This window comes from Balaenoptera physalus, assembly GCF_965194825.1.
Source record: "Balaenoptera physalus genome assembly, chromosome: 10".
NCBI lineage: Eukaryota > Metazoa > Chordata > Mammalia > Artiodactyla > Balaenopteridae > Balaenoptera > Balaenoptera physalus.
The window spans coordinates 23819188-23843909 of record NC_138889.1 but is presented as its reverse complement, the minus strand read 5'-3'; the positions used below and the strand labels follow the sequence as shown (position 1 = coordinate 23843909).

The following is a 24722-nucleotide window of genomic DNA, read 5'->3' as shown; positions in this document are numbered from 1 at the left end:
AAGAGGTGGGGGCCGCAAGAAACCGGCGAAGGAAGTGACGTAAAAAAGGAGCGCCTCCGAGAACGCGAGCTGGGAGCACGTCGAGGCCATGGCCCCTCGGCGCCTCCTGTTGGTTGGGGAGGGGAATTTCTCCTTCGCTGCCGCTCTGAGCGAGAACCTGGATCCGAGCACCAGTATAACTGCCACCTGCCTCCATCGCCCGGCCGACTTGGCCCGGGATCCGCTGGCCCGGGAGAATCTGCAGCGCCTGCGCGAGCGAGGTAGCGAGGCCCACCCCTCCGTGAAGCCCCGCCCAGCTGTGGCACCGCCCAAAGTGGAAAGGGTGGGCACGCGGGGATTCAGGGAATCTGGGGGTTGCTCTTGGTCTTTACATGGACATTTACAGAGAGCCTGCTGTGTGCCTAGACCTGGGTTGTTTTGCACGGTTCAAGTCAGGGAGGGGTTTTCTCTCGTTCCAGGTCTTAAGACATCTTTCTGTCTATATTTCGTTCCAGGTACTGAGGTACGCTTTGGAGTGGACTGCACCCAGCTGGTAGATGCCTTTGAACTGCAAGACAGAGAGTTTGATCGAATTTATTTTAACTTTCCGCACTGTGGACGCAAAGCTGGAGTAGCTAAGAACAGGGAACTGCTTGCCAAGTTTTTCCAGAGGTGAGCACTCACAAGTGAAATGTTTAAGATGTACATTACATAGTTACTGCCCTCAAACATGTTAGTCTGGGGAATATGGCGTATAAGAGAATATAATGCTCCAAAGGAACCCACACTCTAGTTGGAAAGGCAGACATTTAACCCTAAATGCTAAATAAAAGTACTAATAATGTACTGTCGGGCTGGCAAAGGGAGGATCATCTATTTTTGATAATGCAAAATGATGGTAGTATAGTCTAATTAAGGAGCCAGACTGCCTGCATTCAAATTCCCACCCACCACTTAATAGTTTTGTGATTTTTGTGATTAAGTTTACTTGATCCTTACTTGCTTTTGCTTCCTCATCCATAAACTGAAGATATTAACAGTAACTACCTCATAAAATTATTGTGAACGCAAAACAGTGCTTTATACTATTATATCATAACACATGATACTAATGGAGGTCTCTTTGGCTCATAGTTGTCATGAAACTTTTCACAGAGGCAGTATTTTAAGTTAACAGGCAGGAGGGGAGTGAAAAGAACAACTTTCTAAGTGGGGAAGAACAGCCTGATCACTGAATCACACATAAGAACTTTACAGACATTGACTTTTCAATGAGATATATAGATGAACAATACAAAAACAACACTGGATAACTCTGTGGTCAGCCACTAGTATCAGTTATGAGTTGAACATTGAATTTAAATTCTTGTTTACTTCCAGCTACTATTTTTGCATGTTTGAAGTCTAATAGACCTTTGCAAATAGATATGATTGGATTTTAATTATTTCACAGCCAAACCATATATATACAGCTAACTCCTATGGTAACTTCTACTTGTTTCTGATAAACGGCTGGTGTTTCCCTACCCTCGTTAGCTGTGCAGATGTTCTTGCAGAGGAAGGAGAAGTCCATGTGGCATTGTGTAGAGGACAAGGTGGGACTCCTGCTGATAAGCCCATGAGAGAATGGCACAACAGTTGGCAAGTGGTTGCTATGGCAGCTCTGGGGGGATTTATTTTAAGTCATGTGCATCCCTTCAGCTGTGAGGCTGTGCCAGGGTACAAGTGCACTGGATATAGGTAAGTAATAACAGAGATCTAAGCCTTTTCCATCTCTCTCACTAATGATAAAAAAATCTCAGAGACAAACTTTTTCCTTGTCTATTTCTTGATTCAGTCTCTAGAAATACTTGCTTTCTTTAATAATGACAGACTTAATAATTGCTGTCTATTTTGCCAGGAGTCAAGATAAGTCCTTTCATGTAGAAGGTGCTTTGAACCATATCTTTACCCGGAGCTTACCCTATGAAGGTTTGCAACCAAGAATTTCCAGGATCAAACTGGGTGACCAGTGGTTTTCTTTTCTAGAACCAGAAGTACTTGTAGGAAAGCTGAACAGGTAACCTGATTTTACCAGAAATCACTTCTATCTCTAGTTATATCCTGATTGGCTTGATAATCAGGCAACCATACATTGAATGGATGCCACATTAATTGTTAATGATGTCATGCTGTGAATACTTGTCAGTCTGGCCTGCACAAGCCTCTTTAGAATTAAAAATTGTCATATTTTCTGCAAATATCATATATCACTTATATGTGGAATCAGAAAAAAAGGGTGCAAATGAACTTATTTACAAAACAGAAATAGAGTTACAGATATAGAAAACAAACTTATGGTTACCAGGGGATAAGGTGGGGTGATAAATTGGGAGATTGGGATTGACATATACACCCTACTATATATAAAATAGATAACTAATAAGGACCTACTGTATAGCACAAGGAACTCTACTCAATACTCTGTAATGGCCTATATGGGAAAAGAATCTAAAAAAGAGTGGATATATGTATATGTATAACTGATTCACTTTGCTGTACACCTGAAACTAATACAACATTTTAAATCAACTATACTCTATTAAAATTTTTTTTTAAATTGTCATATTTTCTGTTATATTGTAGGCTGTGAGAGTTCTGAAACACACGATATCTCTCTTTATGGTAGATGATTTCTTTGTTTCCTTTCCAGATCAACTTAAGGATAATTCTTTTCTATACAGCTATTTGTGCTTTTAATTCTAGCTACGTTATAATTATTAATAATTTTAAGTTTAAAAAGTTATTTTTGTTTGTGTTTAAACAGGGGTTTCCTAGAAGCACCTTCATATCATCCTATCAAAACCATAAATGAGAAACTCATTGCTGAATTGGGGAAAGCTTTCCCTCTAAAAAGGCTGAAGTGTTCTTCCCCTTTGCTGCCACAGGGAGAAACCAGTGTTCTCACTTCCTGCCACTGTGACATCCTATCATCTGCCTTTTGGATTAGTCTCCGTGAAGATAACTCAAATTTTGAGTCCCTGACTGGTGGGACAACACAAGACATGGAGGACTTTCTAGTGTCATTTTCAGAACTCAGCCTTCCCAAGAACCCTAGAAGAGACAGTAAGGAAGAAGCTCAGGAAGGAATGTATGGCCAGGCCAAGGTCTGCCTTAGACCTTCTCTTCTAGTTCATGTTCAGGCTCTAATCCAAGCACCAGACTTCCTCCCAGGTTCTCTGTACATCCTCAGTGGACCTGTCTTTCAGAAGTGCCGCATCTCACCTTTCACAATGCCAGCATTTCATGAGACTTTGTTTATCCTTGGATTTAATAAAAATCTGAAGGATGGCTGTCTTCAGTCACTACTGGATCATCTGAAGGGCGTTCTAGATAGCCTTCTGACCCAGACATTGCTCAAGGGCTCTAAGCTGGGCAGTTCAGTGGAATTTGTCTTTCAACCACGTGGGGAAGATTATATGATTACTGTGAAGTCTCAAAATTTTGGCCCAGATTGTGTTAAGGATTTGATTATTGGGTCTGTTACCACATCTGCTACAAGCATCATACACAAAGACCAGTGTTTTGTGTGTGTGTCTGTGAACTTGGACCTATTAGCCATGCTTGTCTGGGGTATCTCTGATTGGAGGATGTTGTGGACCTTTGATAAACGTTTCCTGAAGAATTTTGCCCCTGGGAAAATAGAACCCTTTAAAAGCTATTCCCTATATCCTCCATACTACGTGCATGATATTAGTTTTTGGTTAGATACAAAGAAAAGATTTGATGAAGTAGAGTTTCACACTGTGGCCCGAGCAGTGTCGCAGGACACTGTCATATCCATACAATTCCTTAGTCGTTTTCAGCATCCAAAGACGGAACAGGTCAGCCTCTGCTATAGATTGACCTACCAGACCTGTGACAAGGCCCTCACCCAGCAGCAGGTAGCATCAATGCAGTCCCAGCTAAGGAAGGAGATTCAACAACGACTACACGTGACACCTCGGTAGTTTAGTAAATTCATCTCTACATAGTGATCCTCATGGGTGTGGATGAAAAAGACCAATTGGTAACTGGTAGTTCTTTCTAGACTTTTTTTTTTTTTTTTTAATCTTTTACTTTGTGACTATAGCTACTGATGGTTGACTTTAAAGATACCTGTGACTCGATCACTTAAAATTTACAGACTATAATGTGAGTGGTGACCTTTGGAGTTGTGCAATATTTTGTTCATGAGTAATGACTAGGAAAACAAACAAAACAGCATCTTATACACTAGATGCTGTAATGCTGAAGCAGTAGAATTTGAGTGTCTCATCAAATATATTTATAAATATATTTTCCGAATTGTCAATTCCTCTTTCCTTAACTCTTATCATATCATCTCTCTAAATCAGTTGAGAGTAGTTTTTAGAGTCAGACAGACCAGCATTTATTACCTTGGGTAAGTTGCAAGTGTTCCGTATTATTGGTATCATCATCATGTTTATTCTGTGGTTGACTGCTGTTAAAAGTCATGGAACTAAGTAAGTGTCACACTTAGAGTTCACACCTGGGTCTGTCTGACTCTAAAGCCCCTGTTCTTTCTGCCACTTTCTGTTACTTTACGTCTCCTTCCATAGTTTTTTCAACAGTAATCTCTGAACTGTGATTAACTCTACACTTTTCCCCTCTAGATTTTGGGACTTCCTGTTGTAAGCATCGCTAAGGGACATTGGGAGATTGGCTCAGCCCAGGACTCTGCAGAATGGGGTGCTATAATGTGCATTAATGGATGTTCCTGTTAATTAATGGTTAGGCTCCACCGACTGGAGCTATATTGTAAACTCTGTGACGGAAATAACTTATTAATTTCTTTAAAAAAATTTTTTTTAATTTAAGTATAGTTGATTTAATATGCTGTCTATTTATTCTTGCATTTGGAGAAGAGCATGTGGAAAGGCAAGAATTGAAGCAAAGAAACAAATTAGGAGGTTATTATAATAATGCAACCAAGATATGATGGTGACCTGGACCAGGGTGGTAAAAAGTGTTTGGACTGGGTAATAATTAGAAGGACTTACTGATGATTTAAATATATGTGCATGCGTGAATGTTTTGGAGTTAGAGAAATAGAGGAATCAAACAGAATCCCTAGGTTTTTGATCCAAGCAACTGGGAGAACAGAAGTGTTTTTAATCAGAATAGGAAAACTAGCATGGGAGTAAGTTTGGGGAGTGAAGAATCAAGGGATCTCTTATGGACATATGTATTGCTTAGCTCTCCACATAGACTTAAAGCTAGTCGAGGGCAGGTAATGTGATTTATAGCTTTCTTCCATCCCCAGTAGTGCCTGGTACATGTGAAACCAAGCAGACCCTGCAGGGCCTTCCTGGGGACAGATTCCCCCACCCTCTCCGAGTCTCCCGCCTCTTGTTTGCAGAAAAGCTTTAGCCTCCTAGGCCTTCCCTGAACTCTAAAGAGTAGTTTTTTGTTTCGTCTTTCTGTTTTGGCCGGGCGGCCTGCGGGATCTTAATTCCCTGAATTCCCTGAAGCGCGGAGTCTTAACAACTGTACCACTAGGGAAGTCCACCAAAGAGCAGATTTAATCTGAGAAATGAGAAAATGCAGAAACAAAGGAAAACAGTCATGTAAGACAAAATAATGATAGTTTAGCCATAAAAAAAGTCAAGTACCTTTAGTTCCTCCTCAAGGGCCATAGATAATATTCTGAGCCATATCCTTGTATGTTTTATTGATACTAAACCCCCACCAGGTGGAAGAAGTTAATTGCATGCTGATCACCAGCACAAAGACCGCAGGAGGTTGATGCTGTTGACCCCTCAAATACCAACCTGTTACCTCATCACCAACCAATCAAGGATGTCCATGAGCTGATCATGCACACCTTAACTCTTTCCCTCACCTTGCCTTTAAAAAACCTTCCCTGAAAGCTTCAGGGAGTTTAGGTCTTTGGAGCATAAGCTGCCTCTTCTCCTGCAATAGACACTGTACTTTGCTTCAACACAACCTGGTGTCAGTACATTGGCTTGTCTGTGTGTAGGCGAGGAGACCCAATTTTGGTTTGTCATCACTTGGATGAAGTATCATTTGAGCTGGAGCTTAAAAGAAGGGCAGGGTTGTGATGGAAGGATTGTTAGGCAAGGAGGGCATGCATTCCAGGCAGAGGGCATACATGAGCAGAGGTAGAGATATGGGAGCATTTGGGGTACTTTACAGGCTAGCTGGAACATAAAATGTGTATAGGAAAGTAGTGGGAGATAAGATTAGAAAAGTAGGTTGGGGCTGTAGTATTTTTGAAAATTAATTGGACAGTATTGCACCAGATCAATCTGAGATGGGAGATCCCTGTAAGGATGCTACTGTAGTAGACTTGGGTAGAGTCAGGGAGGGGGCTGCACTAGAGTGAAATGAAAAGGAGGTGGCTGTATGACATATAGTTACACTGAGATGTCTGAATTTGGCAACTAGTAATTCCATGTGGGAATTGAGCAATAGGACCAATCTCCATTGTTAATACTCAGGAATTTTCAGTATGAAGTCATAACTTGGGACCCTGTCAAGTTTAGCACTCCCTCTATAACCTTGTTTTACTTACTGGTACAGAGCTTCACAGGGTGGGATAGAGCTCTGTGATTGGGGGAGTAGGCAGAGTGTCAGGAACAGATGAATGACCTCTGAGAGTCACAGGCATGGTATCATCAAAGTGCCCATGCAAAAATGCCTGTGTGAAATCAAGAGCTTTCTCCTGATCTGCTGGTTGGAAGAGCATGGATTTTGTACTAAGACCTGGGTTGGAACATGGCTCCATCACTTCGTAGCTATGCAACCTTGGACCTCAGTCTCCTTTTTGATAAAACAAGGTTGTTGTATTATATTTTAAAAGGATAAAATATATTAAATGCTTACCATAATGCTGTAGTAGCAATGGCAGTGACTGGCGTCTGGTTGAATTTGCTGCACAGAGTTTCTTCAGTCTTTCACTTTTCTCCTCATTCTATATTCTGCCATTATGGCTTCATCTCTCTGAAGCAGTTAATTAGCTACAGGCTGTCCCTATCACTTGCCAAAATATAAAGGACAAGGTGCCAGTGATCTTTAAAGAACTTCCTCTTTTGTAGGCGGCTGTGCTATGATTTTTAACTGAATATCTGCGTACTGGATGGAATTAATTACTCCCTATTTGTGCTTTCTTTTAAACAGGGATGCTGAAGGACAGTATTTGTAGGAGAGTGGAGAATGCTGAGAAGTGAAGGCAGAGAGAGTTAGAGGGAGGGAGGCATGCCTAGAGTTACAAGTATGTGGAAGGGATAGCTACAACGGCCAAAGTAAAGTCTCAGGTCGCATTTCTTTTCTACCCAGGGATTTGCCCCAATTAGCCCAGAGCACTATAATTTAGTCGTGTCTGCGCATGTCGAAGTCTTTTGTCCCTCGGCGGACACCGTTGCCAGCCAAAGGCTATGTCTCCGCGCTCGTCGCCTTCGTAGGGCGCCGAGTTCTACCTTTTTTCCCACTCTTGCCATGGCAAGCCGAGGAGCCCGGCAGCGCCTGAAGGGAAGCGGGGGCAGCGGCGGGGACACGGCCTCGGCCGCCGACAGGCTGCGGGAACTGCTGTGCAGCCGGGAGGCGGGCAGCGCAGAGCCCCGGCCCGAGTAGGTGTGCGGGCGCGGCGGGGGCGTGGCCGGGCGGCGGGCGGTGCGGGGCTGCGGGGGTGGGTCTCGCCCGGGCGGTGCGGTGCTGCGCCCGGCCCGGCCTTCCCGCCGGGAGGGCCCGCAGCCTCTTCAGCCTGCTCTTTCTGCTCTTCCAGGGCGGGTGGACGCTGGGTCTTCACCCACCTTAGATTAGATCCCCCAGCTCGGGTACCGTGTTGCTAGTGGAGAAAGCCTGCAGGTCTGTGCGGCTTCCGGCCCAGGCCCAGGGTGGGCTGGCGTCTGTGTGGCCGAGCCGCCGTGGGGGACGTAGGCGAGAGCAGAGAGTACCTTTTCCGGCTGTCTCTCCCAGCTTCCTTCAGTCCCCGCAGAGTCCCGACCCTTTACTCTTCTGTGTGGGCCCCACCACCTTGCACACCAGCAAACACCTCTCTTTTCAAGCCGGAGGGGCTGCAGGTTAAGCCTGCGCTGGGGAGCTGTCAGCATATGGAATTGGAAAAGGTGATGTCCACTGCACAAGTTAGCCTCTGGGCATTTGAACAGATGGGGAAATGAATAAAGCCATGGAAAGTAATGACCTTGTTAGGAGAATAAAGAAAAGGCGAATAAGAGCTTGTGGCCTGTAAGTGAGCGATTTGTTGGTTTGGGGTAAGCGGAGTGTCATAGATGCAAAGAACTAAAGTGCATGAATTAGCTTACACCTTAAAAGCAGGAAGTAATGACTAACGTTGATTAAGGTCTTAATTCGTTCCTTATTTATTCTACTCAGGACAATTAATGGTTCACCCTTTTAGGTGACTAACTCATGTGCTTTGGTGTCTCTTGACCTGTTGTCCTTTCTGTCTAGTTTTAGCCCTTCTAGTTAGCAGGTCCTTTCTGACACACACTTTTTTTGCTTCTGAGCAGGTTATCTGGGAACAAAGCAGGACAAGTCTGGGCACCTGAAGGATCTACTGCTTTCAAGTGTCTGCTCTCAGCAAGGTTATGTGCTGCTCTCCTGAGCAACATCTCTGACTGTGATGAAACATTCAACTACTGGGAACCAGTAGGTGATTTCTTTAGTTTTCTTTTTTTGTTCTTGATTTCACTGCTTGGAACCTTGTTATTAAATCGAGATACAAATGATATACAAGTGTGACTATTAGTAAAATAACCTTATTTTCATTTCTGTATTCTAAGCTGATGATTTACCTACTATTGAAGGATATAGGAATTTGCTGTTATACAAAAAAGGTGTAATTTGTAATTTTCTTAAAAATTTTTTTAAGTCAGAATAATACTTTGAGGTAGTTTAAAAATATAAAATGTAAAAGAAAAGCAGAAACTCCCTGTTCCACTTCTCATGGCCAAATCCTTGTCCCCAGAGGCAACCACTTTCTTTAAACTTTTTTGGTTTTTTTCTTCTGATGTTTACTAAAATAAACAATGTTGCTACATACTATGCTTATATTGCTGTTTCTTGATTTATACTTTTATAAGTCTGTTGGACTCCCTGTTATAGGAAATGCAGAGGTGAAATTTTCTGATCACATTTTGCATAAAAAAATAAGGAATGCTTAGGGTAGGTAGTTTAAGGAAAATACGAGATTTAGAGTTTTCCTGTTTTGGTTAATGAGTATTTTTAAAAAAATAAATAGAGGGTAAAATTCAAGCTTTCAGTGTTGGCCAAACAATAATCTTGTAGGATTTATAATGTCTTAATATTTTTCAGTATTGGGTCATTTTGATTCTTATCCATTAGTTGCAAATCTTATTGAGAATTTCAGCATTTTTGTGTACCTTTGTCTCGTTAATACTTTTGCTTAGAAACTTCGCCTGCATCCTCTTAACAAGGATTTTTGGCCAATATAACCCTGAATCCATCCGTTTTGTATTTTCAGACACACTACCTCATCTATGGGAAGGGGTTTCAGACTTGGGAATATTCCCCAGCTTATGCCATTCGCTCCTATGCTTACCTGTTGCTTCACGCCTGGCCAGCTGCATTTCATGCAAGAATTTTACAAACTAATAAGGTAAGGGCAGGCCAACCTGGAAGCAATCACAACTGATCAAGAGGTGGGTGAGTCTCTGGAACAGTTTTGTGAAAAGGACCAAATATATTCGTAGTTAGGAGGGGATTTTTTTAAAGAAGAATCACTTATTCATTCATTATTCAACAAATATTAATGGAGCAACTTTTATTTGGTAGACACTTTGTTAAATGCTGTGGGTGTAACAATGACCAAATCCCTGCCCTCATGGAATTTATAGTTTAGTGGAGAAGATGAACATGGAACAAGTAATTATAAATACAGTGGGTCATGGAGGAAAAGTAGAATGTGCAGTGGGTTAGCATATTAGGGAGAGCTTAATTTAAACAGAATACTGAAGGATAATTAGGAGTTAACTGAGACCTAACCTGATTACCTTTCAGAAATTTGACTATGATGTGTCTTAGCATGGATTTCTTTGGGTTTATCCTGTTTGGAGTTTACTCAGCTTCTTGAATCTTTTCAAGAAGAAAAGATTTATCTTTGCATAAAGAAAAATCTTTATGTCTTTTCCCAAATTTGGGAAGATTTTAGCTGTTATTTTTTTTTAGTGCTTTTTCAGTCCTGCCCTGTTTCTCCTCTCCTGAGCCTCCAATGATGTGAATGTTAGATATTTTATTACAGTCCCATGGGTCCCTGAAGCGCTCTTCACTTTTTTCCAGTCTGTTTTCTCTGTGTTCAGATTGAAAAATTTCTGTCGTCTTTTTTCCAGTTTATTGATGCTTTCCTCTGTCTCCTTCATTCTGCTGTTGAGCCTACCCGTTGAGCTTTTATTTTGGTTATTGTATTTTTTCAGTTCTAAAATTTCCCTTTGGTTTTTCTTTTTATCTTCTATTTCTTTACTGAGACTTTCTATTTTTTCATTTGTTTCAAGCGTGTTCTTAATTGCTTATTGAAGCATTTTTACAATGGCTCCTTTAAAACTTTGTCAGATAATTCTGATATCTCATCTCAGTTTTGGTATCTATTAATTGCCTTTTTTCCTTCAGTTTGAGATCTTCCTGGTTGACAAGTAATTTTTAGTTGAAACTTGGACATTTTGGGTATTACAGTATGAGACTCTGGATCTTATTCATGGGCCCAGCCTGCTTCCTCTGCACTATTCTGCTTCTCTTTTAGCTGGCTTCTTTTGATACCACTGCAGCTGGAAAAAGGAGAGGGTTCTCCACCTTGTTACTGCCAATTGGGGCTAGAAGTCCAGGTTCCCAACTAGGCCTCCACTGATACCACCCTAGTGGTCAGGGTAGAGGTACCTCATTACTGCTAGGTTTGGGGGAGGTGGAAGTCCAGGCTCTCCAAGTGGTCTCGGAGGAAAGATATATAGGATGGGGGACTTAGTAGAGAAATAACAATATGCGATGCTTAAGGTTTTCATTTCCATTTGGATATCCACTGTCACTTCAAATTTGGCATATTCAACCCAGAATCCTACCTCTTAACATCAGTGATACAAACAGCAAGCAAAACAGGAATGAAGATATCTGTTCTCTTGTTCTTTCTTCCAATTTTCTCCTTTTTAGGTTCTGCCAGTGGGAGCCACAGGGCAAGGGGGGGTTGTAGCTTATAGGGTCCCAGCCCCATCATCATAATTAGAGTAGAAAAGGGTGGATTGTTGCTGAGAGACAATATGGTAATAATTGGCACCCCTAGTGATGGTTACCTTTACAACTTGCTACCCTAAACAAGAACAGTTTTGTTTTGTCTCCCTGTGGATTGAGGTGTGAAATTCTCTGAATTATACACTAAGGAGTGGGATTCTGTACATAGATCCATGGGCTACTTAATTTCATGGAGCACTGCCAGATTGCTCTCGAGAATGGCTATTCAACTTTGTACTCCCTGCAACAATGTTTGGGGTTTCAGCTTCCTAACATCTGAGCACTTGATATTTCTGACTTTCTAATTTTTGCCCTTCTCATGTATATGAGATGCTTCTCATTTTAATTACATTTCTCTGACAACTAGTAAGGTGGAGAATTTCTTCATATATTTATTGGTCATTCATATTTCCTTTTCTGTGAATTACCTATTTACATCCTTTGCCTGTTTTTCAGTTGGGGTTTCTGGTTTTCTCTTGTGATTTGTAGAAGTTCTCAATAGTAACCCCTTGTAGGTTTTAGATACTGGAAATCCTTTCTCTTAGGCTGTCACCTGTCTACTAACTTTGTCTGTGGTCCTTTGTTGAACAGAAATCTTTAATTTTGATAGAGTCAAACCAACTAGTTTTTCACTTATGGTTGGTGGGTTTTGGGTCTTTCTAAAAGAAATCCTTCACCACAGGTCACAAAGATATTCTTATGTATTTTTCCCTAGTAACTTTATTATTTTATCTTTCACATACAAGGCTGTAGTCCATTTGAATTTTATTTTTTATAAATTGTGGAAAGATCCAGCTTTATTTTTTCCTATATGGTGAACTGGATTTCCCAGCACCGTCTGCTAAATAATTCATCCTTTTCCTTCTGATTTGTAATACCATCTCTATCATATATCTCATTCCCATGTATGTTTCTGGCCTTTTTAATTCTGTGTCATTGGTCAGTTTGTCAGAGAGTACCATATTGCTTCTATTATTATGGCTTTGTAGTATGTGTTAATATTTGGCTGATGAATTTCTCACTGTATCCATTTTAAAAATTGTATTTTATTTTTAATTTTTTTATTTTTAAATTTTTTTATATTTATGTATTTATTTATTTATTTGGCTGCACTGGGTCTTAGTTGCTGCCCATGGGATCTTTAGTTGCAGCATTCGAACTCTTAGTTGCAGCATGTGGGATCTAGTTCCCTGACCAGGGATTGAACCCAGTCCCCCTGCATTGGGAACGTGGAGTCTTTTAATCACTGGACTGCCAGGGAAGCCCTTAAAATTGTATTTTAAAAATCATTTTAGGGACTTGCCTAGTAGCGCAGTGGTTAAGAATCCACCTGCCAACGCAGGGGACATGGGTTCGAGCCCTGGTGCGGGAAGATCCCACATGCCGCGGAGCAACTAAGCCCATGCGACACAATTACTGAGCCTGTGCTCTAGAGCTCGCGAGCCACAACTACTGAGCTCACGTGCCACAACTGCTGAAGCCTGCGCTCCTAGAGCCTGTGCTCCACAACAAGATGAAGCCACCGCAATGAGAGGCCTGCGCACCGCAGCGAGGAGTAGCCTAACCTCCACTCGCTGCAACTAGAGAAAGCCTGCGCGCAGCAACGAAGACCCAACGCAGCCAAAATAAATAAATAAATAAATAAATAAATAAAATTAATTAATTAAATCATTTTAGAATCAATTTGCCCCTCTCCCAAATTCTGGTAGGTATTGATTGGAGTTGCATTGAATTTATGTATTAATATGAGAATCAATATTTTTAGAGTGTTGAGTCATTCCATCCCTAAAATGATGTATTTATCCATTTAATTAGGTTTTCTGTGTCTTTTAATAAAATTTAAACAATGTATCCATTTTAGGCTTATCCATTCTTTGACTAGGATAATGCCTAGATTCTTTATACTTTTTGTTACTGTTATGAACGGTATCTTATTTTCTGTAATTTTTGTAGGAGGTCACTGCAGGTGAGGAACACAATTGTGAGGAACACAGTTGATTTTTGCTTTTTGATCTTGATCGAAATCTCACTGAATTTCCTTATTAGTGTCAATGATTTGTCAGGTGAATCTCTGGATTCTCTTTCATCTGTGCATGTAGAGTTTAGTTTCTTCTATTCCATTCCTTATATCTCATTTCTTTTTTGTGTCTTTTTGCACTAACCCGACATCCAGTTACTATGTTGAATATTAGTTGCTATGGGAGCATTACTGTCCTGTTCCCAAATACAGTTCTTATATTAACTTGTGTTAATTTTTAACTTTCTAAGTGTGTTTTTGTACTCAACCAGATGAAGAGTCCTTAAGTGTGGATACCTTGTACTAAAATTATCTGTATTCCTAGTAGCATCTAGAGAGTGCTCAAAGTATAGTAGGTTTTCAGTATGGTTTTATTGAATTAATGAATGAACTTGGGCATTTGCTGATCGCTTGATTGAACATAATGATGAAAACTGAAAGTACTTTTAAGTTATATGCAGTAATATTAATCATAGAATATATTTAAATAGTGCTTATTTTCAGAGGTATTCATTGCTCTTAAACATACCAGTATACTGTAGTATAAAAGCTATTCGGTACAATTCTTATTATTTTGTTATTTTTATTTGTAAAATTCATGTCAATTCCTAAAATTAATAAAACCACATTACAGACATTTGAAAAATAGGAGGAAAAATATGTACCTAAGTCTCACTAGCCTGATATAGCCACTTTTACCATTTTATTATATTTCTTTCCAGTTTTTTCATATACAGTACTTCTGATTTCCATAGCTGTAACTCTGATGTATAAATGTTATATCATATATTTTCATTTAGTATTTTGTAATATAATTTTATAATAATTACAATCAATTATTATAATTGTCTAAGAAATGCTTGTTGAATAAATGAGTTTTATATCATAAGAATTTTTCCACTGTCTTTGTAACCGTAAACTTTGATATGTGTATAATAATCCATGAATAGATATAATATAATTTAACCATTTCCCTGTAATTGAACATTTTGTAGTTTATAAAATAGTTTTTACTAAATTAGTAGCGCTGCAATTAGCATTTTTATGAATAGAATTCCTCCCCTCCCATATTTTGAGTTACTTCTGTGGGCCGGAATCAGAGAAGTAGATATACTTCTGTACTTGAATTTAGGGATATGAAAATTTGCATGGTTCTTGATACATATTGCTTTTCAAAAGGATTATACCCATTTATAGTTATTAGTGACAAATGAGAGTGGTTTCATCTTTAAGAGTTTTTCTAACTTGTATCTGTAACTTCTGTTTTCTTGTTCTGGGTTTCTTTCAGATTCTTGTCTTTTACTTTTTACGATGTCTGCTGGCTTTTGTGAGCTGTATATGTGAACTTTACTTTTACAAGTGAGTATAAAAGCTTTGCTTCTAAAAGTGCTATGAGGAAGCCCAATATAGCATAGATTATTACTCTGATAGTAGAAGCAGTGTTTAGAAATAGAAAACATTTTCCTTCTAGCTTCTAATATTATATCTAAAGTGCAATTTCTTGTTTGAAACGAACCATTGGAAGGGAATACTTCTAATTATCACTTTCTTTCCTGAGGTGATAAATGGCATATCTTCATATTATTAACTTTAATTCTGTTAATACATATCTAACTGGTATTTTATTTAGTAGGATTTAGTAGGGCCTTTTTTTTTTTTCTTTTTTTTTTGTTTTGGTCCTAAGAGATAGGATCATGATTTCTTTATTCTCCCTTTGAGCTTAGCTGATAGGAAATTATTCCCAGTGTGGGACTCACTGCTCTTATTTGCACCCAGTACATTGTCTTTCACCAAGTACCTATTGGTTGAATGATGAATATTAGTGAGAGTATTAAGCATTTAAGTGTTCCAGTAATAAAAATAGCTACCTTTTTTAACATGAAACCTAACAAACATCTTATTTTAATAATGCTTTAAAAGGTATCTGGGCTTAGTAATAATTATTTAAAGTCTTCCCACTGCACAACAGCCAAAAATATCAGATAAAAAAGTTCTTTGGCCTTGACTCTGGGTAGAATAGAGGAAAAAAAAAGAAATCCAGCGTTGCCTTTGAGGATTGTAATCTTAAACTGGTCTTTATATGAGTTCAGGACTGAATTCAAATCACCCACATAGTCCCCTAAACCCCAAGTTGAGAATTTATTTTAAATTGTTCTGGGTTGTTAGTGTTCCCAGGCATCTTGCAAAAACAAATGTAAAATTTCTCTAGAGAAATGTATCCTTAATCCAGGTGTCAAAGCATTACCATAGATAAAGTTCTAGTGAACAGGAATTTATAGTAAAAATAAATGACAAAGCACAGAAGGGAACAAAACATTATGAGTTAGAGCCAGCAGAGATAACAAATCAATAGAATGCTGACCTGCAAAACTTCATTTATTAGGAATTACTAAAATAAGAAAATAAAATAATTACATTTAATATTTTTAAAGAAATAAAAGAAGGAATTGAAAACATAAAGAAGAAACAAGAGACTAAACAATCAATGGAGTGAAAAGGAACTTAAAGAATGGGAGGGCTTCCCTGGTGGCGCAGTGGTTGAGAATCTGCCTGCCAATGCAGGGGACACGGGTTCGAGCCCTGGTCTGGGAAGATCCCACATGCCACGGAGCAACTGGGCCCGTGAGCCACAATTACTGAGCCTGCGCGTCTGGAGCCTGTGCTCCGCAACAAGAGAGGCCGCGATGGTGAGAGGCCCGCGCACCGCGATGAAGAGTGGTCCCCACTTGCCGCAACTAGAGAAAGCCCTCACACGGAAACGAAGACTCAACACAGTCATAAATAAATAAATAAAAGAACGTGAATTTCTTTAAAAAAAAAAAAAAAGAATGGGAGAAAATATTTGCAAACCATATATCTGATAAGAGGTTCATTTCCAAAATGTATAAGGAACTCCTGTAACCCAATAGTAAAAAACCTAATAATCTAGCCAACATATATGAAAAGATGACAGTATCACTAATCATCAGGGAAATGCAAATCAAAACCACAGTGAGATCACTTCATATTTGTTAGAATGGCTCTTGCCTAAGGAGGCAAGAATATACAATGGAGAAAAGACAGTCTCTTCAGCAAGTGGTGTTGGGAAACCTGGACAGCCACATGTAAATCAATGAATTTAGAACACTCCCTCACACCATACACAAAAATAAACTCAAAATGGCTTAAAGACTTAAATATAAGACATGACACCATAAAACTCCTAGAAGAGAATATAGGCAAAACATTCTCTGACATAAGTGGTACCAATGTTTTCTTAGGTCAGTCTCCCAAGGCAATAGAAATAAAAGCAAAGATAAACAAATAGGACCTAATCAAACTTACAAGCTTTTGCACAGCAGAGGAAACCATAAACAAAACAAAAAGACAACCTACAGACTGGGGGAAAATATTTGCAAATGATGTGACCAGCAAGGGCTTAATTTCCAAAATACACAAACAGCTCCTACAACTCAATAACAAAAAAACAAAGAACCCAATCAAAAAATGGGCAGAAGCCCTAAACAGACATTTCTCTAAAGAAGACATACAGATGGCCAATAAGCACATGAAAAGATGCTCAACATTGCTAATTATTAGAGAAATGCAAATCAGAACTACAGTGAGGTATCACCTCGCATTGGTCAAGATGGCTATCATCAAAAAGTCTACAAAAAATAAAGGCTGAGAGGGTGTGGAGAAAAGGAAACCCTCCTACACTGTTGGTGGGAATGTTAATTGCTGCAGCCACTATGGAGAACAGTATGGAGGGTCCTTAAAAAACTAAAAATAGAATTGTCATATGATCAGCAATCCCACTCCTGGGCATATATCCACAGAAAACTGTAATTCGAAAAGATACATGCACCCCAGTGTTCATTGCAGCACTATTTACAACGGCCGAGACATGGAAGCAACCTAAATGTCCATTGATAGATCAATGGATCAAGAAAATGTGTGTGTGTATGTGTGTGTGTGTATGTATATATGTATATATATACATACACACACACACATACACACACACACATACACACACAAAATACAATACTACGCAGCCATAAAAAAGAATGAAATAATACCATTTGCAACATGGACGGATCTAGAGATTATCATACTAAGTGAGGTAGGTCAGAAAGAGAAGGACAAATACCATATGATATCACTTATATGTGGAATCTAAAATATGATACAAATGAACGTATTTACAAAACAGAAACTCACATAGAAAACAGACTCACATAGAAAACAGACTTACATAGAAAAGAAAGTTATGGTTACTAAAGTGGAAAGGGGGTGGGGGAGGGATAAATTAGGAGTTTGGGATTAGCAGATACAAACTAATATATATAAAATAAACAACAAGGTCCTACTGTATAGCACAGGGAAGTATATTCAATATCCTGTAATAAACTGTAATAGAAAAGAATATGAAAAAAAATATATATATGTATATATACTTTGAATCACTTTGCTGTACGCCAGAAACTAACAACATTGTAAATCAACTATACTTCAATTAAAAAAATGAAAAAAGAATAGCTCTTGTCTAAAAACAAAGGCAAGTATTAGTGAGGATGTAGAGAAATTGGAACCCTTGCACACTGTTGGTGGGAATGCAAAATGGTACTGCCACTGTGGAAAACAGTATGAGGTTCCTCAGAAAATTAAAAATAGAGCTACCATATGATCCAGCAAACCCACTTCTGGGAATTTATATAAAAGAATTGAAATCAGGATCTCAAAGCAGTATTTGCACTCCAATATTCGTTGCAGCATTATTCACAATAGCCAAGATTGGAAACAACCTAAATACCCAGTGAGAGGTGAATGGAGTGGGGGACATGGTATATACAATGGAGTATTATTCAGTCTTAAAAAAGAAGGAAATTCTGCAAATGTGATGACGTGGATGAACCTTGAGGAAATTGTGCTAAGGGAAATAACTGGTCACAGAAGAGCAGATATTGCATGATTCCACTTTCATGAGTTATCTAAAATAGTTGAACTCATGGAAGCAAGGGATAGAATTGCGGCTGCCCAGTTTGGGGGCAGGTGGAAACGGAAAGTTGCTAATCAATGAGTATAAAGTTTCACTTATGTGATGTGAATTAGCTGTGGAGATCTGCTGTACAACATTATGCCTATAGATAACAATACTGTATTTTACTTTTAAAAATCTGTAGAGAAGGTAGATCTTATATTAAGTGTTCTTACCACAATAAAATAAAAAGGATTAAAAAGAAAAAAACAAATGAGACTACAAAAATGACCAGGCAGATTTGGAAAAGAACCAAACAGAACTTCTAGAAATGAAAATATAATAATTGATATTGAAAATTCAGTAGATCAAATAACTGATTAGACACTTCTAATAAGTAAACTAGAAGATTGATCTGAAGAAACTACTAAGAATGTAGTACAGAATGACAGAAAGGAAATACGAGAGGTTAAGAAATGTGTGTGGTAGAGTTGAAAGATCTGATATATATCTAATCAGATCTAGGAGAGATAGAATAGGGAGAGGCAGGATTCAGGGAAGTAACAGCTAATAAGATTTTTCCAGAATCAGAGGAGAAAATATGCTAATCCACAGATTCAGGAAGCCTAACATCCTGAGCTGGATAAATAAAAAGGAATTGGTAAGACTGTGTAAAACAAAGGACAAAGATCTTACAAGTTGACAGAGGACTAATATAAAACCTACGAAGGAATGTCAGGCAGTTAGACCAACAAAAGCATTCTCGAAAGCCAGAAGACAAAAAATATGTTCAAAGTTCTGTGAGAAAATGACTGTCATCCTAAAATTATGTACTCAGCTAAACCACCTTTTAAGACCAAGAGTTAAATAAAGACTTTTCAGACAAAATATAAAGAAAGATCAAACAAAAGCCAGAATTTACCATTAAGAGATCCTCACTAAAGAACCTTCTAAAGGATGTATTTAGGAAGAAACAAAATTATTTCAGAAAGAAGCCCTGAGATGCAATAAGGAACCTGAGCAAGAAAATAGGTAACACATAGTTATGTCTGAACAGATATTGACTAAATGAAGCAATGATCACCTCTAATAATGTTTTATTTATAGGGTTGAAAAGGCCTGTAAGACAGAAGTAAAAGGAGGTATATAATTGCTTTAGAAACATTGACTTAGATAACCATTTATTAAAACTTTGGTGTATCTCCTAGTCTTTTTTTCTGATAACTGCCATCTGTTGAGCAACTCTGTGCCTGGCACTCTTCTGCGCACTTTACCATGCATTGCCCTCACAGAAACCTTATGCAGTAAGTATTATCATTATCTTCATTTAACAGATGAGGAATCTGACAGATTATGTAACTAGATGAGGGTACCACTGCTAGTGAGTGGAAGGGCCAGGATTTTAACCTGTGCCCATCTGAGGCCTGCTTATTTTTCCACTATATCAGGCTGTTTTCCTACTGATATTAGACATAATCTAACACAGAAAGTATACATTTCCTCTTAGGTAGAGAGCTTCTCTCCTGCTTAAGGAATAAGAATGTTTGGGTTTCTTATGCACATGGAATTGCTAACAGACCTGTTGAGACAGTTCCGTATTTGACTTTAGATCTTCAGTGTTCTCTGTGATGCAGACATGTTTTTGTCCTTTAATTTGAAATTTCCATCCCGAAGGTTTGCTATGCTGATAGTCTTTGCCTTTCCTCTAGGGCTGTGTGCAAGAAGTTTGGGCTGCATGTGAGTCGAATGATGCTAGCCTTCTTGGTTCTCAGCACTGGCATGTTTTGCTCATCATCAGGTAAGTAAAAGAGCAGGTGAGGGCATAAAAGGTTCACTGATATTTCACAGTTGCATCAAGCAGAAGAACTTGTCCAGATGGAGGTTATATTTGTATAACATGTCAGTAATTTACAGTCCTATTATCTACATGATCTTTATTGACCTTTACAGCCATCCTGTGGTTGTAAGGTCAGATAAATATTTATAAGTCAGATAAATATTTTCTCATTTTTGCAGGTAGGGACGCTGAAACTTAGAAAGGTGAAGTGACTTACCGAAAGTCAAAGAATTCATAAGTGGTAGAGCTGTTATTTTCATCAGGTTGCTTTCTATTACATTATTATATTTTTTATCACAGCAGGGCTGAGAAACAGAGTCATCCACTGCCTTTCTTTGCTGTTAGGGGAAGGGCAATAATTTTGTTATTTTGCTCAAGGAAGCACTTTATGTCTAAAAACCCTGGTCTTGATGGTTCTATTTTATGCCAATTATTTGCAATGTATTCTATAAAAGTATAAACGTATACTATAAAATACAGTATTCTATAAAATACTGTATTTTATAGAATAAAGTAGGCTTCTGGAAATTTAGAATAAAATTGTTAATGTAGAGTGGTGGCTTTCAAACTGTGCTGCCATTGAACATTTGTGTTCTATGAGCTGAGCCAAAGTGGCCTGTTGCCAAAAGGTAGCCTGTTTCCAATTTTTCAGAAAAATTAAGTTACTAGATATAATCATCTCAATTTTAATTTTAATTTTTGCTTGTGTGTACCAGAATCTAGTATACACACTAAATATACACAAAAAATAGTATCTAGCACAAAAGTATATATTTAATTTTCACTGACTGTGTCAAAATCCATGTTCTGCAGAGATTTCAGGGCCTCACGCGTGAATAACTTTGAAAGCCACTGTCCTAAATGAGACTATGCTTTGCCCTCTGAGCTGGCAGAGACCTCAGATTCCTCTGCTCCCCTTGGAGCTAGAATCAACAGCTTTGGATGGCATCAATATTATTTAGCATTTATCTGGGAAGGTTGTCCTTCAATGTTTTTTTAGTTACTTTGCTACTCCTAAAATTGATTCTTATGTGAGGGAGATACCTGAGAGCATTTTTAGTTTTATAATTTCAGCTGAGGATGTTAAGGCACAGATAAGTTAAAGGCATCCTTTGATATGAGCCTCTGAACCCTTTGCTGAGTTTCTCAAATCATACTGCCTGTTCATTGTGGTCCCTGTTGGAGTTGGTATTGATTTTTCTAGTGTTAGGTGAAGCACTTAAACAGCAAGGAGAGGCAGATCTGCATTTTTTGTAGAGTTGTTAGAAACATTTTGCTGAAATGTGACTGTTGCAGAGACCCTGAAGGTGGTCAGTCCTCTGCTGTATGCAACAAGAAAGTTACGCTTGATGGAAATAATTAGGGGGACATCTAAAGGCCAAACTATCTATGTCAGTGGATGAAGGATGCAAAGCATTGGTGCCATCGAACATATTTGTTCCTTGAGAAGGCTTCTGAGAATTCCTATGGGGTACCAGTTGCTAATAGGACAGTCTCAGAAGACTATCAGAGGATAAACTTCTTCAGAAACAGATTGTTAGCAATGGCTCTAAATTTCTTGAAGCATACTTCCTGTCTGGAAATATAACCTGGAGGTACTTCTGGGGAACCTGGAATCCTGTAAGTTTTGGACTTGGGGTACAGGCCAGGACATAAGTGGCATGGTTGGCATTGTATAATTGGGTGATGTGTTGGTACATAAAAAACAGGAGAGAGAAAATAAGAAAATCATTGAACTTTGGTGGTTTTTTTTTTAAACAAGTATCACTTTACTCCTCATTTCTAATATAGCATTGCTTAAAGTATGTTCCTGGTTATTGACATATTGCAATGCAGCTATATTTTTAATAATTGATAACTCATGAATCTCAATCTCTTGTCCCTTTCCCCCTTGTTTTTTCATTTCTTTTGTCTTGCAGCATTCCTTCCTAGCAGCTTCTGTATGTACACTACCTTGGTAGCCATGACTGGCTGGTATATGGACAAAACTTCCTTTGCTGTGCTTGGAGTAGCAGCTGGGGCTATCTTAGGCTGGCCATTCAGTGCAGCTCTTGGGTAAGAAACTAACATGACTCATCTTCCATGTATCACTGGGTATATAGTCAATCCTAATGTTAGGTTATCTCCATATTCTTTGGGTAGGACCTAAAGTTATAGGAATCAATTATTCAAAGATTCTGGGAGGTGGAAGAATATTTCTCTTAGTACTTATTGTTACGATTAATTCTAATAAGAAGGTGACTGTTAAGCATCTGCTGTATCCTGGGCACAGCTAAACCCTTTATGAACTTTATTCCTAAACCTACTCTGCAAGACAAATACAATTATTAGTGCTTTTTTTTTTTTTTGGTGGGTCTTCATTGCGGCGTGTGGGCTTTCTCTAGTTGCAGCAAGCGGGGGCTACTCTTTGTTGTGGTGCGCAGGCTTCTCATTGTGGTGGCTTTCTTGTTGCAGAGCATGGGCTCTAGGTGCGTGGGCTGCAGTAGATGTAGCATGCGGGCTCAGTAGTTGCGGTGCATGGGCTCTAGGGCACGCGGGCTTCAGTAGTTGCGGTGCATGGGCTCAGTAGTTGTGGTGCGTGGGCTCTAGGGCACGCAGGCTTCAGTAGTTGCGGTGCATGGGCTCAGTAGTTGCGGCGTGTGGGCTCTAGGGCACATGGGCTTCAGTAGTTGTGGTGCGTGGGTTCAGTAGTTGTGGCTCACGGGCTCTAGAGTGCAGGCTCAGTAGTTGTGGCTCACAGGCTTAGTTGCTCCGTGGCATATGAGATCTTCCCGGACCAGGGATTGAACCCGTGTCCCCTGCATTGGCAGGCAGATTCTTAACCACTGCGCCACCAGGGAAGTCTCTAATTATTAGTGCTTTATAAATGAGAAAGTGGACTTTGAGAGGTTTTGAGAATTTTCCTTTAAGGTTATGTTTGCTTTTGGATGCAGGCCTTCTGACTCTTAACAGCTGATGTTTTTTCCACACTCTACCACCCTGTGCTGTGCATTTTCCCAGTCACCCAGGCTTGTTATCTGAGTTTCCTTTCAGTCCTTCTTCTTTCCTGCCTGCAGCATCTTTTTTCTTTTCCAAGTTCCATAGTATCTCTCATTCCTTTTGTACTTTTTGTTTTCACAACTTCTCTAGTTTGTGCTGCCTTAATTTCTTGCCTGTACCACTAGTTATTTAGAAAAATATGTTAGTTTGTGTTAAGGTTATTATCATAGTCGTATATCTTCACTATTTAAAAAAAGTACCAGATTGTATGAGGTAAAAAGAATTCTTAGTTCTTTTCTCCCCTAACCCAGTCTTCACAGTTAGTCATTGCTGACAGTTTTGTACATATCTTTCCAGAAATTATCCTTACATGAATAAATGCACACATACACATTTATACATACATACTTAAATTCTTAAAACAAACAGAATTATCCTATACATATGTATATCTTCTGTACATAGATTTATATCGTTCTTTGTATCAGTTGCGTAACATTCCATTATTATATGGCTGTCCATAATTTATTTAACCATTGCTTTATTGGTAGGCATTTGGTTTTCAGTTTTTTTGCTGTTATACCCAATGCTTCAGTGAACATTTTTGTACATATGTCTATACACTTGCGGAAATTTGTCTATGGGATAGATTTTTAGAAGGGAGTTACTAAATCAGAATAGGCATTTAAAATTTTCTTAAGTGGATTTTAAAGGCTGGTTTCCCCACCTCCAATCTTATCTTCTATTCTATTCTGCATATCATTCTCAAATTATTATATTTGTCAAGATTTTGTGTGAGAGCCTCTTCTCTACTTTCTGCTCTCTCTGTCATCTTGATGAGTCCCATATCTTTATATAGTCCAGTCATCTCTTAAGCTTCACTCATATATACCTAGCTGCCTATTGGATATCTCCATTTATATAGCTAAACATTTACAAAACTGAACTCATTATCTTCCCTCCATATCTGTCCTTTACCTATGTGTCTAGCCCAGTAAATGGTACCACCATCTGTGCTGAGCCAGGACCTGAAAATTATCTGTGACTGTTCTCTCTTTCTCATGTCTTATTAATTGCTTGTACGTCTTGAATATCTTTTGAATCTACTTTTCTTCACCTCTCTCTGTTCTTTTATGTAGGCTCATAAATGATCTTCCCATCTCTAGTCTTGACCCTTATAAATCTGCTCTCCACACTCAAACTAGAGTTATCTTCCTAAAATGCAAATGTGATTTTATCACTCTGTTTTGTCTTTGTAATAGCTTCCCCATTGCTTTGTGTCACAGAGGTTGGCATTCTGTAGTCTGTGGGTCACACATCCAGCTGGCCTGTTTTGTACAGCCCAAGAACTAAGAAATGTTTACATTTTTAAAGGGCTGTTAAAAACAACACACACGAATATGCAACAGATACCATAGGGGGCCTACAAAGCCTAAAATGTTTGCTATTGGATCCTTTAAATAAAAAGTTTGCCAACCCCTGCTCTATGGGGTCCAAACTTGAATGTGACTCACAAAGCCTTGTTCTTCCCTCCTTTTTACTTCTCCATCCTCCTTTTGTCAGTTTCTCCATTCCTTTTACTCTCTACTGGATTTACATTGAACTTCATGAGTTCCCCAAATACCTCTGAGTTGGCGCATTTTGATGAGTCTGCCTTTAGAGAAATGATTTCAGGATCACAGTTAATCAAT

At 38.9% G+C, this 24722-nt stretch overlaps 2 protein-coding genes across 10 annotated transcripts in view; both read left to right on the top strand.

Annotated features, from left to right (window-relative positions):
- Positions 1 to 88: 88 nt before the first annotated feature.
- On the top strand, positions 89 to 5475 carry FDXACB1 (ferredoxin-fold anticodon binding domain containing 1; the record flags this gene model as incomplete). 2 transcript variants are annotated; one of them, XR_014267989.1, is made up of 6 exons in its annotated part: positions 89 to 260; positions 495 to 651; positions 1516 to 1719; positions 1880 to 2038; positions 2786 to 4027; positions 4635 to 5475. XR_014267989.1 is itself a non-coding variant. In XM_082476884.1 (5 exons), 5 exons carry the CDS (start codon positions 89 to 91, stop codon positions 3966 to 3968), a joined length of 1875 nt encoding a protein of 624 aa, XP_082333010.1. In that variant the 3' UTR covers positions 3969 to 5475. The 2 variants fall into 2 exon arrangements, 1 of the variants encoding a protein (XP_082333010.1); XM_082476884.1 differs by having other exon boundaries at positions 2786 to 5475.
- A 19-nt stretch (positions 5476 to 5494) lies between these two features.
- The window catches only part of ALG9 (ALG9 alpha-1,2-mannosyltransferase), a 100289-nt gene continuing 81061 nt past the window's right edge, over positions 5495 to 24722 (top strand). For 3 of the 8 annotated variants that reach the window (XR_014267988.1, XM_082476877.1, XM_082476883.1), the window contains exons 1-6: positions 5495 to 7610; positions 8514 to 8652; positions 9488 to 9622; positions 14544 to 14614; positions 19925 to 20013; positions 21972 to 22107. Coding sequence is in view for 7 of the 8 variants with exons in the window: in XM_082476877.1 (XP_082333003.1) it covers positions 7480 to 7610; positions 8514 to 8652; positions 9488 to 9622; positions 14544 to 14614; positions 19925 to 20013; positions 21972 to 22107 (701 nt within the window). In the remaining variant the exon portion in view is untranslated. Of the gene's footprint in view, positions 7611 to 7656; positions 8230 to 8513; positions 8653 to 9487; positions 9623 to 14543; positions 14615 to 19924; positions 20014 to 21971; positions 22108 to 24722 lie in introns of those variants that run through there. The other 5 variants (XM_082476881.1, XM_082476878.1, XM_082476880.1 and 2 more) reach the window with 5 other exon arrangements.